The sequence below is a fragment of the Sinocyclocheilus anshuiensis genome, unplaced genomic scaffold (genome assembly GCF_001515605.1).
Source record: "Sinocyclocheilus anshuiensis isolate Anshui unplaced genomic scaffold, SAMN03320099.WGS_v1.1 scaffold573, whole genome shotgun sequence".
NCBI classification, from domain to species: Eukaryota; Metazoa; Chordata; class Actinopteri; order Cypriniformes; family Cyprinidae; genus Sinocyclocheilus; species Sinocyclocheilus anshuiensis.
In genome coordinates, this window is record NW_015539851.1 from 272,067 (window position 1) to 289,144 (window position 17,078).

Genomic DNA, 17,078 nt, shown 5'->3' on the forward strand with positions numbered 1-17,078 from the left:
TTTCCCTGGTAAAATTCGCATTCCAGGGGCTAAATATCACGTTAATGGGGGTCGTTTTTCAACCCGCGGACATGAAAAACAACCCGCGGCAACAGTGTTAAGCAGTCCAATTCCGCGGGGAAAATGCGGACTTGGCAACACTGGAAGAGAGGATAGCTTTCAGATAGCGCATCAAGAACCGGGTTGACCGGGTACTCGGTACCACCGGTACTTAAAAAAACCTGGTACCGTAACGTTTTAATTTTTTTAGTACCGACTTGGTACCGAAATACCGGGTATTTTGACAACACTACTTGAAAGCTGTGTCTTTACGCTCAGTGAAACCCATTAGGAGGTTTGTGGAAAACGGTTGGCTCTAATTTGATTTGCCTCACCTGATCGAATTGTATATCTTGTTTTGAACTGTTTATCTTGTTTCATTTTTCCTTAACCCAAAGGCACACAAGTAAATTAAGAACGACAGTTCAAATAGGTCAGAGCAATCATGTTTCATAAATGATTTAAGCCAGGTAAATTCAATTACTCTGTGTTTGTGTGTGTGTGTGTGTGTGTGTGTGTGTGTTAAATGCATCAGTCAGGATACAGGAGGGCTGGGAATTAGACAAAGGCCAAGTCAAATACTAGGCCTATTTTTGCATGTTTTATTCGTCAGATTTTGAATTTATTACGCTAATTTAGGTTTTGGAAGTATTATATTAATAAAAAAGCACATCAGTATTATGATTGCTTCAGTATGTTTTTGATTATTCATGACTGTAATAATGGATTTGTTTAGTATTTAAAGTGTATATTACAATGTAATATCTTAACAGTAGTTAGTTACTAAAAACAGTAGGGATGCACTGATACCACTTTTTACAGAACAGGCCGATACCGATACTTTTATTTTTGGTACTTGCCAATAACAAGTACCAATACCTGTGTTTTCATTGCATTTGTAATTTTTAGAAATACTGGGTACAAAAACCAAAATAATATGTATAATGTTAGTTGGCTTAGTTCATTAAGCTAAAAGATATTTCCTTCAGTTATTTTCGCACTTAATTATGCCCTTTAAAATGTATTCTACAAGCTTCTGTTTTTCTTTTAGAATTTTTTTTTTTTTTTTTTTTTTGCTCTATGGTACTTCATATTTAATTTAATAGCACATTAGAGCAGCTTCTTTGCAGCGGCTCAGTACTATAATCAAAAGACTTTGTCTTGTAATAATGTAAGGAATCACTCGTTATACAGAAATCTTGTTACAGTGATAAACATATTTTCTGAAACACAAGTCGCATTTTTTTCATCTGAAACATGTTGCGACTTGTACTCCAAAGTGCCTCTTATAATTAAATTAACATCAACAAGCAAAACATGCCCAACACGCACATAATGGTAGAATACATGATTTGGAGGAGAAGAATTGTTGAATAAAGTCGTTATTTTTGTTTTCTTTGTGCACAAAAAGTATTCCTGTAGCTGCATAAAATTAAGTTTGAACCACTGATGTCACATAGACTATTTTAACGATGTCCTTGGACTATTTTAACAATGTCCTTACTACCTTTCTGGGCCTTGACCGTAGTAGTTACATTGCAGTCTATGGAGGGTTAGAAAGCTCTCAGATTTCATCAAAAATTTCTTAATTTGTGTTCCAAAGATGAACAAAATTCTTACGGGTTTGGAACAACATGAGGGTGAGTAATTAATGAGAGCATTTTAATTTTTTTGGGTGAACTATCTCTTTAAATGCTTAGGATTTTTTAAAACTTTTTGATGCTAGAAATAGCTCTATAATAGAAATTGCTATTCATTTATGCTGTTCAAAATTTGCTTTTGAAAGAAGTCTCTAATGCTCACCAAGGCTGCATTTATTTGATCTAAAACAAAGTAAACAAAATGACCTTTTTTCTGTTTGAATGTATTTTAAAATGTAATTTATTCCTGTGATGCAAAGCTGAATTTTCAGTAGTCATTACTCCAGTTTTCAGTGTAACATGATCTCTCTCACACACACACACACACACACACACACACATACATACATATATATCATATAGATCAGCAGTTTTTGAAATACTCAGACCAGCCCAGTATATACTCAGTGTGTGTGTGTGTGTGTATATATATATGTATGTATATATATATGCATGTATGTATATATGTATGTATATATGTATATCAAGGCTGCATTTATTTGATCTAAAACACAGTAAACAAAATGACCTTTTTTCTGTTTGAATGTATTTTAAAATGTAATTTATTCCTGTGATGCAAAGCTGAATTTTCAGTAGTCATTAGTTAACAACACTGCAATAAACAGCAGAATCCAAGATCATATTTTTAATTACCTTTCATTTTTATATTTTCATTTGCTGTTGGACATTTTTTATGTATATATATATATATATATATGTTTATGTATATATATATATATATGTGTATATATATATGTATGTATGTATATATATATGTATGTATATATATATATATATATGTATGTATATATGTATGTATATATATATGTATGTGTATATATATATATATATACAGTATATAATCATTGTTGAAAACAGTTGAGCTGCTTATTTTTGTAGAAACTGTGATAGATTTTTGATGAATAGAAAGTTCAAAAGAACAGCATTTATTTCAAATATAATTTTTATAACAAAGTAAAATTAAGTACTGTCACTGATCAATTTAATTCATCTTTGATGAACATAAGTACTAATATCTTTTACCGACCCCAAACTTTTGAAGGGTAGTGTATGTTTAATAAAAAAATGTTTTTTTTTTTATCACAAATCACATTTGTCTTGGGAACGTGTAGAGAGTAGTTTTACTGCCTCTACTGTCTGACTGTACTTGATTTGCTAGTCAAATTATAAGGGAACACGTCACCCAAAAATGAAAATGTCATAATTGACTTCCTCTCATGTTGTTCTAAACCTATATTAATTCTTGTCTAACATGCGACACAAAATGAAAAATGTATCTTTTCTGTAACTTTCAGTAGTAGTAAGAACCTTGGCTTGGACTTGTTATGGTTCTCAAAGGATTTTAAAACTGATTTAGAAAAGTAATTAAATGTGAAATAAATCTGCACGTTTAAAATGTTAAGTTGCCTTTCTAAGCATTATATCTATAAATATTCAATATATAGAAATATTGAGTAATGAGTGAAAACAATCATGGGAATTTAATTATGTATATAAACAGGAGTGATTGTTGCAAAGTAACCTTAAATCTCATCTCGGGTTTCTTCTTGTTCTTGTTCTTTCGTTCCTCATCTCTTTCTCCTCCCTTTGTCCAGGCATTGGCTTACCAGCAGCTATATCCTCTTTGCTGTCCCCTACTTCGTCTATGACATCTATGCCATGTTCTTGTGCCACTGGTACAAACTTCAGGTCAAAGATCATGAGGAGGAGAGCGAAGCCAAACCGATGAGGTCTGCCATCCTCGGCTATCTGCGCCGAGAGTTCCTTATGGTCTTGCACCATGTCGTCATGGTCACTGTCTGTTTCCCTGTCTCTGTGGTGAGTGGAATGAGGGTTGAGTGACTTTAACGTTTTTTCATAAACACACACACATATGAAGTGCATCTTTTTAGTAGGGGTGCTCCGATTGATTGGCTACCGATCACTATCGGCCGATAATCACGTTGGGATGATTGATCGGCGGTCTCTAAAAAGGCCGATCTCAAGCTCAAGAGGTTTGGCACGACATGCAGCGGCACCGTCTCAGTCTCTGTCCGGTGCGGGTAAAATAATTATAATGCTGAAGGTGAGGTACTTGTGTGAGATGTAATTTCACAAACAGCGTGAGTGAATCGCCGTGCGCGCTCTCTTTCTCTCTCAAAATACGCAAATGTCTTCAAATCACCACATCGTGTCTGTCTATAAGCGAGCTGCAGTTGACACAGGAATTGTCACTTGCACAATCGAGGCAGTGTCACATCGTCACTAAAGTTTATAAATTGCGTTACTTTTTAATTCTTGCCAGTGTTTAACCATTCGGCGCTCGCACGCTCTCCTGGAGACCGTGCGCTCATGCACACTCGCAGCGCACACATATAATGCCAGGTTCACATTACTCCGTTTGCAGTGCATACTGCGCCCGGTTGCGGTCTGGCGGTGCGCTCCAGGAGCGGTGCGTCTGCAGCAGTGCAGAGATCGTTTCCGCACCGAGTCTATTTTTGCTGCGCTGCAAGCGCTGAATTAAAGTAACAGCGCATTGTTTGCAGTAAATATGAACATGGATTGACACGAAAATGTAGTAATTACACCATAAATGCATATTATTAAAGTCTACTGTTTCACAGTCAACACATGGCTTTTTGGCTAGATTTAAAACAAGAAAAAGTGCACTTTTAGATAAACAAGGCAATAATAGATGGCAAAGTTATATTTATTGAGTTTAAACGTGAATATGTCTATGAAAGATTGTATTACTGAACTGTGATAAAAGAGAATCACAATGCTGAAAAAGCATTTTCAGAAACAACGTTTGGATTTGAAATCAAAATAATGGATAAATGTTGTGTTTGTGGTAAACAGCCGCGGATCAGGAGCAGACTGAAAATGCGTCCCTGTGCGAAAGCAAAATGAGTCCGTGCTGCTTCTGCACCGCATACACATGAAAACAAAGTTCTTTATGAACCGCACGATTGCTTGTAATAAAGATTTCAATGCAAAAGGAAAGGCAGTAGAGCTGACTATTTCTGTCAATGGTAAGTTTGTGATAACGTAAGAAAAGTAGTTTAAATGTTGTGCCACTTGCTTGAGCAACTTAATATATAAATCCAGATGTAAATGCAAAAGTAAAAAGCATTGAATAATGTGTTGCTTATATTTATTGTGTAAACATGTCTGTGAAAGATTGTATTACTGTACTGTGTAAAAAAAGAATTGCAATGCTGAAAAAGCATTTTCAGTGACCATGTTTGGATTTGAAATCAAACTAATGGATAAATGTTGTGTTTGTGGTAAACAGCCACGGATCAGTAGCGAACTCCTCTCGCAAGAGTCACCTAAGAGGGGAATTCCCCCCATTTTCAAAAATGAAATTCAGGCCCTAAAAATCCTGATTGGAGTGGAATGATAATTTGGTATATTCCAATGATATGGAAATTATAAAAACAAGGCTTTAAAAAGATCGGTATCGGTATCGGCAGATACTGCCTTCTGTGATCGGTGATCGGCCTCAAAAATCCTGATTGGAGCACCCCTACTTTTTAGAAATATGATTACAGAGGCCCATCAGAGCCAGTCTGACCATGTGTTTTGAGTGTAGTAACATAGCTTTGGCTTGATGACTGTTTAAGAGTGATTTGATGGGATCATGATCTGTGGGTGGCTTGAAGTGTGGCTGAGTCAAACTTGTCCTGAATGGGCCTGTGTACTTTCACCCTGTAATTATGCTCTCCATCACTCCATCTGTATCCATGGAGACCGTTGCTGTCGGCAGCAGTGCAGCAGCCAGCACCCTGGCATTAGCTGCACTTAAATGGCAATGAGTGTTTTGGCCTGATAAGACAGGAGAACCTCTACAGCACTTTCCTCGATAAAACCACACTAAGCTTTCCTACATCTGACACAACACACAAGTATAAATGTCTTGTTTTCTCTTTTCTTTTCTTTTTTCCATCCACCCCTCTTCTCTTCTTTCTCTTTCAATTCCCTTCCCTTTCCTCCTCCCCTTTCCTTTTCCATTTCCTACCTTTTCCTCTCCCTTCCATTCCCTTTCCTCTTCCTTTTTCTGTTCCACTTCCCCTTTCCTCCCCTTTGCATTCCCTTTCAATTTCCTCTTCCCCTTCCCCTTTACTTTTTAATTCCTGTATTTAAATTTTTTCTTCTTTTCCCATCCTTCGCTTTCCTCTTCCTTTCCTTTCTTACTTTCTTTTTCTCTTCCTTCCCTTTCATTTCCCTTTATGTTCAATTTCCATGCTCTTGTCTTACTTTCTTTTTCCCCTTTTTAATTAATTTATTTCCAATTCCCCTTTCCCATCCGTCTCTTTTCTGCTCCTGTCCTTTTCCTCTTCCTTTCCTTTCCCTTCCCTAATTTATTTTCTTTTCCTCTCTTTTCTTAGTTCTGGAGACAGGGAAAGGGGGATTATTTCCAGGGTGTGATGTTCCTGGCAGAACTCAGCACCCCATCTGTCTGTCTTGGAAAAATACTCATCCAGGTACTAAACACAAACACACATTCACCCTGTCTTTCTGTATCCCTCTGTCTTCCTTTTGTTTAGTGACTGTATCTTTCTGTTTAACAACCTAGGTAAACAGATTTTTGCACTATTCTTTCTTTTCTGGGAAATGTATGGGTAATTTTTTACTAGATTTACTAATCTTAAAACATCTAGTGATTGACAATGATCTTTCACAGACCTTTTTAATGTAACAACTCTCTCGTACACATCTCCTTCACTGCTTCAGTGTTGAATGTGTAGTGGGGAATATTGAATCATGGTTTTCAGGGTTCATTGCTCTGCCTATTAATATTTTTCTGTATGTTAAACGCTCTCTCTTTCTCTGCTTCTTGCTCTCTCCTTTGTTTGTTTCTTTGCCTCAGTACAAGCAACAGCACACTCTCCTACATAAAGTCAATGGAGCTCTTATGCTGGTCACTTTCTTCATCTGCAGAGTTCTTCTCTTCCCCTACCTCTACTACGCCTACGGCAGGTAAAGATCACTGTTTAACAGTCTCGCTCATTCAGTCTTTCAATCTCTTATATTTCTATTGCTCATCTATTCCTTCTTTCTTTTATCTTCTCTTTCTCCACTGAGTCACACTGCCTCTGATATTAACACGGATTCTTAAATCTTGAGGTTTTCAGAAGAACATATTTCTCACTCGGTCTCAACCCAGGATTTGATTTGAACATTTACACATTCATCCTAAACTATTGCAATAACCACCAAAGACCATGAGCTGTCGAGCATCATCGATCGTAATAACAGGACAACCCTCATCAGTTTGGATGGCATGTTCTAATTTGTTCTAATTCTAATGTTCTTAAATTGCAGCCCTAATGTATTATTCATAAGATTGGAAATTTGAGCATCCTTAGTCTTAACACTTGTGCTCCTAGTTACATTTTCTGATTGTGATCTTTACTGGCAAACTAATATAGTAGGGATGGACGATAATATCGGAACGTTATCGGAATCGGCTGATAAAGGCCCAAAATATAAATAAAATAAAATAAAAATGTGTTGTATAAAATAAAATATACAAATCGGCATCGGCCCAATAAGAAAAATTAGCCGATATGCCTTGCCAATAAGATTAATAAACTCACTTGTGCTCAGGGTGTGCTGCTAGCAATATGATCATGTCAGCAGTGTGGTCATTCTTGAAGCAAAATTTTGCCTGAATGGGGATTAGATTGTTTTGGATCACCCATTTAATTTGAGAATGCACGTACAGAATAAAGCATCCGGTCTGATAAAGGCCCAAAATATAAATAAAATAAAATAAAAGTTTTTTTGTATAAAATAAAATATACAAATCGGCATCGGCCCAATAAGAAAAATTAGCCGATATGCCTTGCCAATAAGATTAATAAACTCACTTGTGCTCAGGGTGTGCTGCTAGCAATATGATCATGTCAGCAGTGTGGTCATTCTTGAAGCAAAATTTTGCCTGAATGGGGATTAGATTGTTTTGGATCACCCATTTAATTTGAGAATGCACGTACAGAATAAAGCATCCGGTGTGCGATAGTCAACAGTCACTAGCGCATGCAACAGCAACAACAGCCTCCCTGGGTTCTAATGCCCGTCCAGTAAGGCTTTTTATTTATTTATTTATTTAGGGGCGCTGTAGTCCTACTTGTAATAAAATAAAATAAAAAGAAAAATACACAAAAAACTTTAGGATAGTTGTGTTTCTAAATAAATAAAGCAATAACTGATGTCATAAAATCACAAATCTGTTTTGTTTTTAAAGGTCAGAAGCTATAGCTTACATAATAAAAAATCACAAACATGACACTTCTAAATAATTTTGTGTAAAAATTTTTTTATGAATTATGAAAACTTAAATACAAGGTAATCTTTTGCTTTAGACCATCTACAAATGTTAAATCTACAAATAAAAAAGCAACATAAAAATAATTTGTTTATAATCTTTGCACAGGAGAGACTTGTTTCCAAAAAGGAAATATATCGGTATCGACCAAAATATCGGATATCGGTAAAAATCCAATATCGTGCATCCCTAATTTATAGTAATCGTTATCATTTTAATGATCATCCTTGGTGTGAAAGGAGTCCCGCATCCTAAATGAAAGAGCCATGTGCCAATCGGTGAAGACTTTGCATTACTGCAGCCATTGGTCGATACTGCGGTTTCCATAAAAACATTTTCCTGAGACACACACTTGGGACTGCACATGTGCATTGGGTGGACCAACCTGAAACGTGCATTGTTTTTTTTTCTGTATTTCCCTATTCAAGTAGATAGGCATTGCAAATATGGCCCTGAGTGATCTGACTTTTCTTGAAAGGGACTTTGATTATAAAAAATACCAATAATTACTTCTTCACTATACACTGACTATATGCAAATATTTGTTTGTGCTCATATCACAGGTATGCCTCCATCCCCTTCTACATGGTGCCACTGTCTGTGCCCTGGCAGTTTAACGCAGGTGCAGCTTTGCTCATGGCCCCGCAAGTCTACTGGTTTTCCCTCATCTGCAGGGGCGCCTTCCGTCTCTTCACCGGAGCCTCACGGCACAAAGCTGCTCCTAGCAGCACAGACTCTGAACCGAAAACCTCACTCCTGCCCCCTGCCAACGGATACAGCCCCAGAGAGACCGACTCGCACTGAGAGAGGAGTAGAGATAGAGATGTAGGTACAAGGTTGCTAGGTTTAGACCAAACAGGAAACCGAAGGCAGACTGACTTATTACAATGGCTGGATCTACCAGACACAGTGGCGTGGGTTAGCAAACAAAGAAACTGAAGGTCTGTACCCTCGCTATTCACCATCATCCTCTCATTGAGAAGAAAAATAAGACTGCAGACCAAACCAAACAGATTGTTTTCCCCCTAACATGCACATTCTCTATGTTGGAGCAGTAGGTCGGGGAAATGTCATCTGCTGCTTTGCAGGGTTAGTGCATCATTTGTAGATTACCATGGTCATAAGCTTCAGAAAAAGGGACTGATGTGGATGCAACGGGAACAGTATTTAAAATGATCAATGGATCCTGTTCTCCTCTCTGAGAATCTCTGTCTCTGTTTGGTACAGTTGCAGAGAGGATACGAAAAAGGGAACAGGAATTTCTCAAGTCGATTTGTACATAAGTTTTTATTAAGATTTACGTTGAATTCCAAATAGACTTTTAATTTATTTTAGATTTTTGTAGAACCCGTTTATTTATTATTTATTCAGTTCCATTCCTAAATTCGGGTGGATTAGTTTAAAACAAAACCGTTCACAAAGTTGTTTGGTTCAAAACAATCCTTCAGACCCTCACTGTGGGTGCATGGCCTCCTTCCAGCTGTTTTTCCCTTTCCTGGTTCTCATCACCGCTAAAAGACAAGATGGCAGCGGCTGCATCCAGTTAGTTAGTGAATCAGCAGTTCTAAAGTAGAAGGGGGTCATTTAAAGGATTTGGATGAGGCTGAGGTAATGCATTAGCATATCTCTGCTGCAGTGCTCCAATCCTTTTAAGATCCAGACGTCAGATGGAGGGGGAAGAGACCAAGCTGCCCAGTGAAATACTGCACTTGAAAACCAGGCTGAAGTTGGCAAGGCATTCGGACGAACCTGAGCCAGTCGATTTGTACGTTGTGTACAGTTTTATGTGAGGAGGCTGCCAGCATAAAGGCCCTCGCTAACCTCTAATAGATCCACACCACAATATGGATTCTATGCTACCACTGATTGTATTCTGCACACTGAATGGTTAACAACTGCTGTTTTTCTCCACACTGATGAGATGTTTCTTAACTGCTTCTCCTCAGGCAGCCAGCCTTCGTTTCTGTCTGGATATATAGGAGGTCCACTGATTATGTGTTTTGTCACCAATTAGTCCTCACTTTTATGGTAAAAGTGTCATTGGTGTAACAGTGTTGTCACATACCTCCCTTAGGCCTGATTCTTTTGCTTTGCTCCCAAACAGGGCTCTGCCAGTTTGACGTTAAACAGTATTATTAGAGGTTGAAGTGAGAGGATGGCACACAGAGTGGATTCTAGAAGTGAATCTTGCACTGAATTATCCCAAGGAGTCTGTGAGATACTGTAATACTTTTAAAAGCACTGCACAGATCTTTTTAGATCAACGTCCCAGATATAGTTCTGGACCACTATAATTGGATTAGATTAGTCATGTTTCTGTTACACACTAGAACGTTTTTGTTCCACTGCTTTAGTTAGCTCGTATGCCTCAATGTAGCCTTAGAAGTAATGCTTTCAACATGCTCTTTACACAAAGTACTACACTGGGCCATCACAACACTTACTCAAGGGTACTGCCCAGTGTTAGGCATGAATAGGGGCCAGTATTTTCAACTATAGCAAAATGTACTGGTTTGGGAACTGGTTAAAAATCATGTTTTGAGCTAGGAACGACTGTATCTTCTGACTTTGTTTTTATGTAATTATTGTTAATTTATTCTTTTAATTTATGTATTTATTTGGCCAAGTCTGAATGTACATATGAATTCACATCTAAATGTTCTTCTAAGTGGGCTTCTGTTTATCTAGCTGCCTGAAGACTGTTCTGTAATTCTGGTTCTCTCAGCTGAAATATACTCTCGCTCTCTCCTGCTGTGCTCTGATGCTGTGTTTGACCTCCTTTTATACTGAAACAAAGGCTCTGTGTCACCTGCTTAGTGTGTGTGATTGTGTGTGAGAGAGAAAAGGATAATAGCATACCTTAGTTAAATGAAATTTGCCTGAATGTGTTTCTTTAGTATTGAAGCACCATGTCAGTGGCTCTTGGTTTCCTTATTCCCCAATTCTCTTCTCTTAGTTATGTTAAATGTGAAGCAAAAATGCCCCTTAATTTGGGGCATTGACTAAAACAGTGTCTTGACTTGAGATATCATGCTTATCTCTGCAACGGGCAGAGGCTCTAAAACAGCAGATGTTGTTTAGCCAATCGGAGAATGCCTGTTCGGATTCGGTAACGTCAAAGGGCCTGTTTACACCTGGTCACTTCATGCGTTTTTTCTGATCGGATAGCTATCCGATCGTGAAAAGACCAGGTGTAAATGCCCTCCGAAACGCATTTGAGACGGATATAAATCCGATTACTCAACCCACTTCAGGAGGTGGTCTGGGCCACATTCTAGACGAAACTGGACAAGTGTAAATGCATCTGGTTGTTGAAACCACATATGTACATTTTACTCATCCCAATGTTAAAATAATAAACGTGTGAGAGCGTGTTATATGCTATATGACATTAGTCAGCAACGCATTGCTGCGGACAAGCAGCTGAGCATCTCTTCAGCAAGCCGACGCGCAAACTGCCGCGAATTAAAAAGTAAGACGCAGACGGTCAACACACAATCATCTTCATTAAAAGTAGAAGACAAACTTATATTTTCAGTGCTGATGCCGCGCGCTCTCCTATTGCGGTCTTTGATCTTGAAATGAGCTGATAATAAAATGCAGCGTTTATCTTTTGATTTCGTTGACGTGAACTCCGTTAAATTTAAATATAGCGCGGGAATTGAAGATCGGATTTATATTTGTTTTGCGACGACACATGTATGTGGCCAAGTGTAAATGGAAACGTTTTAACAAATCGGATAGATATCCGAACAGCGAAAACGCACGAAATGACCAGGTGTAAACGGGCCCAAAATGAAAGGTGAAAGGCAAAGGCGAAACGGCGTTTACAGCTCTGAATGGTCACGTCGTCACGTGTTCTGAAATTAAAACGTGTTAGCTATTTTTTTTTATTGTTGTCTTATGGTCTGTAGTTATAAAAAATAATATCTAATCTAAGTATCATTTAAACCACTTTTAAAGTTTTGTTAGTAGTATTTTAAAAAGAGAAGTCAAATCAGAAACTGAATGGTCACGTCGTCACGTGTTCTGAAATTAAAACGTGTTAGCTATTTTTTTTTTATTGCTGTCTTATGGTCTGTAGTTATAAAAAATAATATCTAATCTAAGTATCATTTAAACCTAAATTCTGTGTTCATACATCAGCCCATGAGTTTCCGGTAAGTGAAACGCTTTTACATTGTCGTGGACTTCCATTGATCGACTGATAAAACTAAATGTAGATTTATGATTGATTTACAACACGCTGTGGTTCAAGGTTGAGTCTGAGATCGTGAAGGAGCATCTGTTGGCGCCCACTGGTGGCCAATTTGTACACTTGCTTTATAATCTAATGCAAAAAAATCGAGATCAGCTCGTTGATATCTTGGAGGCTGAATCCACTAACGCCCGGGTTGAGTCTGAGATCGTGAAGGAGCATCTGTTGGCGCCCACTGGTGGCCAACTTGTACACTTGCTTTATAATCTAATGCAAAAAAATCGAGATCAGCTCGTTGATATCTTGGAGGCTGAATCCACTAACGCCCGTGGCGCATTATTTTACACAAGACTGCTGACTTGATTAGAAATGATTATTACGTGGATATTTGCTTACGTTGATATTTCAGGTGCTTTACCCTCAACATTTTAGAGGAGACCTAGCTTGGTGGCCACAGTTTTCATTCTAAGATAACCCACCTACTTGCAAATAAAAATATACAGAATAAATAACACATTCTGTCTTGCCATATGTTTCGTACATTTTCTGGTAAGTGTGACTATAGCTATGTTGTGTTTAACTATGACAAACTGGTTGGTACAGTGTTTAGTTACAGGCTTTAGTTTTGACAAACGGAGAAATGAAATAAAGGTTTACCTGATACGCATTGACCTTATATAAATTTGTATTAACAACATGATTTATTTATAATTAATTTTAACCATGCACAACGTTTTCTAATTGTTTTATCTCTTTAAATCATTAAAACAACCACTAGGCAGTTCTCCACATCCACATATTCATGACCGTTGGGCATGTTGTTGTTATTATTTTAGTATTATCATCAGGCATTGAAAATCATATGCGTGTGTTGCGCGCGCTCCGATCTTCTCTGAATGCTTGCTGATTATATTACACTTCAGATGTCTGAGAGAGCATTCAGAGGATGTGTTTTTATGCCCCGGTCTCCTCCGCCGGAGTGGACACGCAGCGCGGCGGAAGGAGGGAGGGGTCTGAGCCGCACCGGGAAACTAGAGGCTCGATGCAGCCTCCGCCGAATGAAGTCAGTCTGTTTCCAGACCGCAATGGCTATGGGTCTAACGTCGAAAAAATCATCTTCTAGAAACAGCGGCGTGGAACGCAAGAATCTCATCACCGTCTGCAGGTAGTTTTATTGCGTGACACACAGCGAACCGCTTTCATGACACGAAGCGTGTTTTCAATTAGCTTGTCATATACCAATGCTTTGGTAATTAAAACTGTCTTCAGGTATATTTCTAATTGTATTTTTTTTTTGTTATATATTTTATTAACTAGAACATAGGTCATAGGATATAGCATCTTTTTTATTTACATTTTTTTTTTTTTTTTTGCTTAAAAGCATTGAAGATGAGGCCCTTTAAAGACGCCGGTCCCTTATTTCATACCAGCATCCATAACGTCATTACATCCATCCGACCATTTTCATGCTGTGCACTAGATAGGCTAAAACCCACAATATGACCTTCTCCCTCACAAAGCCTTTCACAAAAATGTGAATGTGATTTTTTATATATATATATATATATATATATATATATACTTTTTGAAGATTTGAATTATATTACAAATGCACATTCAATATTATTAATATATATATAAATATGGGTTTGGTAAAATATCTTCTCAAATAAAGACAACACTAATAAACAGGAACAAAAATTAGCACAAATGTGTACTCTATGTATCTGTTAAGGTCAATATAAAAATCTAAATTTGACCCCATTTTCTTTCTTAATGCACGTTCCTGTTCTTTTGCGCATAATTCATCATCATTGCATGGAATGTTATCTCTTCATCTTAAATAACTTTTTTTTTCCTGATGTCACTTAGTCCATACAGGCTATTGGATGTTAACCAATAAACAAGTAGATATCATGTTGATTTTCTCTTGCATTTACTGTAAATAATAATTCAAATGTCAAATGCAAATCTGATTGTGTTTTAAACAAACTGTGTATGCCTTAATTTTCCTCTGTATTGTTTTATTGATCATCAAATCACACTAGAATGAATGTATTGTCAACTTTGCTTCATTTGCATCATTCATTCAGCATGCCAGTGGATAAGTCAGTTTACTAAATAAATCTCATCTGAACCGCAGTAATTCGTAGTTTACAGTCTTAGTAGTTTACAGTCTTAGTAGTTTACAGATGCTTCATCAATTCAGAAATTGAAAGCCGTTACACGGCTTAAAAATAAAGTTTTTTTATTGGCATCAGTGGTTCCATGAAGAACCTTTAAAGGGGTCATATGATGTTGCTAAAAAGAACATTATTTTGTGTATTTGGTGTAATGAAATGTGTTTATGCGGTTTAAAGTTAAAAAAACACATTATTTTCCACATACTGTACATGATTGTTTCTCCTCTATGCCCCGCCTTTTTGAAACGCGGAAAAATTGAAATCACATCATATGAACCCTTTAATGTCCATAGAACCTTTCAAATGCAGAAAAGGTTCTTTATAGTCAAAGGTTCTTTATATTTTTAAAATGTGACCCTGGAGCCCAAAATCTTTCATAAGTAGCACGGGTATATTTGTAGCAATAGCCAACAATACATTGTGTGGGTCAAAATTATTTATTTTTCTTTTATGCCAAAAATCATTAGGATATTAAGTAAAGATAATGTTCCATGAAGATATTTTGTAAATTTCGTATTGTATAGGCCTATATATTAAAACTTAATTTTTGATTAGTAATATGCATTGCTAAGAACTTCATTTGGACAACTTTATACATCAATGGAAAGCTCATTTGTTCAGCTTTCAGATGATGTATAAATCTCAATTTCATAAAATTGACCCTTATGACTGGTTTTGTGGTCCAGGGTCACAAATGTTCTTTAAAATAGTTATTTTAGGAACTGTTCACTGAAAGGTTCTTTGGGGAACCAAAAATGGTTCTTCTATGGCATCACTGCAAAAACACCCTTTTGGAGCCTTTATGTTTTAGAGTGTATGTTTTCTAGCCCTTTTCAGGAGATCCACATCGTAAGGACCTTGACTCAGTCTCAGTCCAATGCCACTTTTTGTACGCTTGCAATGCTTGCAATGCATTTTGTCCCAGCACACTGTGTAATGTGTGTAGGTGAGTCATGGCTGAAGCGTATGAGGCGTATGAGGCATTCCATCACTGCATTCAGTTCTGCAGGGCTGTGTGGGACTGCACCAGAGCTGCACTTTACCAGTCGGTTGGTACAGCACATTAAGTGGGTGTTGAATAATTCATGCTTGGGGGCGCCCCATAGGCCATGTACAGTTGCTGAATGGACACAGAACACTGTCACTCCTGTTGGGACAGCAGCACCATTGTGTTGTCATAATGGAAATGCAGTCAAAGAGATGATTGTGATGTGGCGAGCTGTTGTGACATCATCATCCCCATCTCTTTGCCTGTAGTATATAGGAATATGGGTTCTATAAGGGTTAATATTAATTCTCCCAAAAAAATAAAAAAAATTTGGGATTATATATGGAGAACAACATGAACATAGATCTTCATTAATGTCAGCACATATTTATTAAGTATACAGCACCGTGGTTAGAACCAAACGTTCCAAGGTTCTACCATCTGGATGGCATAATGTAGGAATTGTTAAACACATGAAACACATGCTATGCTAATGCAGTGTGGAAAAATGAACAAGAAATAATTACAAAAATGGACTTCAGACCTCACAGATTATTATAAACACAAAGACGGTTTTGTTGAAAAGGGCAGAGGCCTTTCTCCTCTTCCCACATCTCTTGTATGGCCATGCCAGATCTGTTTGAAACATTAAATGACAAGTTACACAGGACGAAGGACTTGACGAAAAAAAAAAAGATTTTTGAATCTTCATTAATGGCTGCTAGCAAAGAAATCTCGAACACTGCTTAATTGGACCGTGATTAGCTCAGATTACTTGGTGCTTTGAGAGATGCATAGCTAAAACCTCACGTGCTTCTCTCATGTGTCTGTATTTCTCTGGTACATTGAGATCAGGAGACCATTATGTTTATTTCCTTCACTCTCAATCATCAAACCCTCACTCCCATTGTCAAGTCTCTCAGTCCACAGTGAGATGCCCATTAATGAAAGTTGTTGTTCAGTCTTCAGCGACCTTTAAACCAGGTTGAAATGGTCACGGACATGTTTGAATTTGGCCCCTAAATCACATTGGGCAGAGTAGTCTTGAAAGTCTGGAAATCAGGAGCAAATCTAACCAATATAGTTCTCTAAAGCATCTTTGTTGAAACTGAGAGCTGTTGACATTGTGGAGAAGGGTTCTGACCAACAGAAACATGGTTATTTTTCACTCCCCATAACCTACTCACTTATCTCAAAGCTGAGTTTGTTCTGCGCTAAGATCGAAACATTAGTGATGTTGCATTTCTTCAGCTTTTTTTTTTTTTTTTCAATGGTTACACATACAGTCTGGATCACTGACATACTATAACTATAGACAGTCAGACAGTTTATACCGTTTCAGTTTTCTACTTTTTCAGTTTTTACACTCAAACTAAACAAATGTCAGTTTTCAGAGGGGATAAATAAAGGTTTCATTTTAAGGGCACTCATAACATGTTTGTCGGTTGGTTTTTACTAATGGAAAACCTCGAATGCACTGTAAGTTTTGTTTTTGGATGAAAGAATATTCCAAACATTGTTTTCATGTAACAAGGCAAGAGCTCAGTGCTTTGAACCATGAGATCTGTAAAAGTGAATGGCAGTAAACCATCATTGATATAGGGCAAGTTTAAGAGGTTTAAGACATGATGAAGTGTAAAATAGGGCGTGATGAAGGCCTCCCAGGTCAAAGTCGAGAGGTAAGAGTTCCAGCGGT

General features: G+C 37.4%; 2 protein-coding genes across 6 annotated transcripts in view; both read left to right on the plus strand.

The window, feature by feature from the left end:
- The window catches only part of LOC107684641 (protein FAM57B-like), a 19,350-nt gene extending 8,575 nt beyond the window's left edge, over positions 1 to 10,775 (plus strand). For all 3 annotated transcript variants that reach the window (XM_016480942.1, XM_016480943.1, XM_016480944.1), the window contains 4 exons: positions 3,296 to 3,518; positions 6,071 to 6,166; positions 6,553 to 6,662; positions 8,577 to 10,775. In XM_016480942.1, coding sequence (XP_016336428.1) covers positions 3,296 to 3,518; positions 6,071 to 6,166; positions 6,553 to 6,662; positions 8,577 to 8,817 — 670 coding nt within the window. In that variant the 3' untranslated portion in view covers positions 8,818 to 10,775. The remainder of the gene's footprint in view (positions 1 to 3,295; positions 3,519 to 6,070; positions 6,167 to 6,552; positions 6,663 to 8,576) is intronic.
- A 2,358-nt stretch (positions 10,776 to 13,133) lies between these two features.
- The window catches only part of LOC107684642 (RUN domain-containing protein 3A-like), a 16,811-nt gene continuing 12,866 nt past the window's right edge, over positions 13,134 to 17,078 (plus strand). Inside the window, exon 1 of one of the 3 annotated variants that reach the window (XM_016480947.1) lies at positions 13,134 to 13,376. In XM_016480947.1, coding sequence (XP_016336433.1) covers positions 13,135 to 13,376 — 242 coding nt within the window. In that variant the 5' untranslated portion in view covers position 13,134. The remainder of the gene's footprint in view (positions 13,377 to 17,078) is intronic. The other 2 variants (XM_016480948.1, XM_016480945.1) reach the window with 2 other exon arrangements.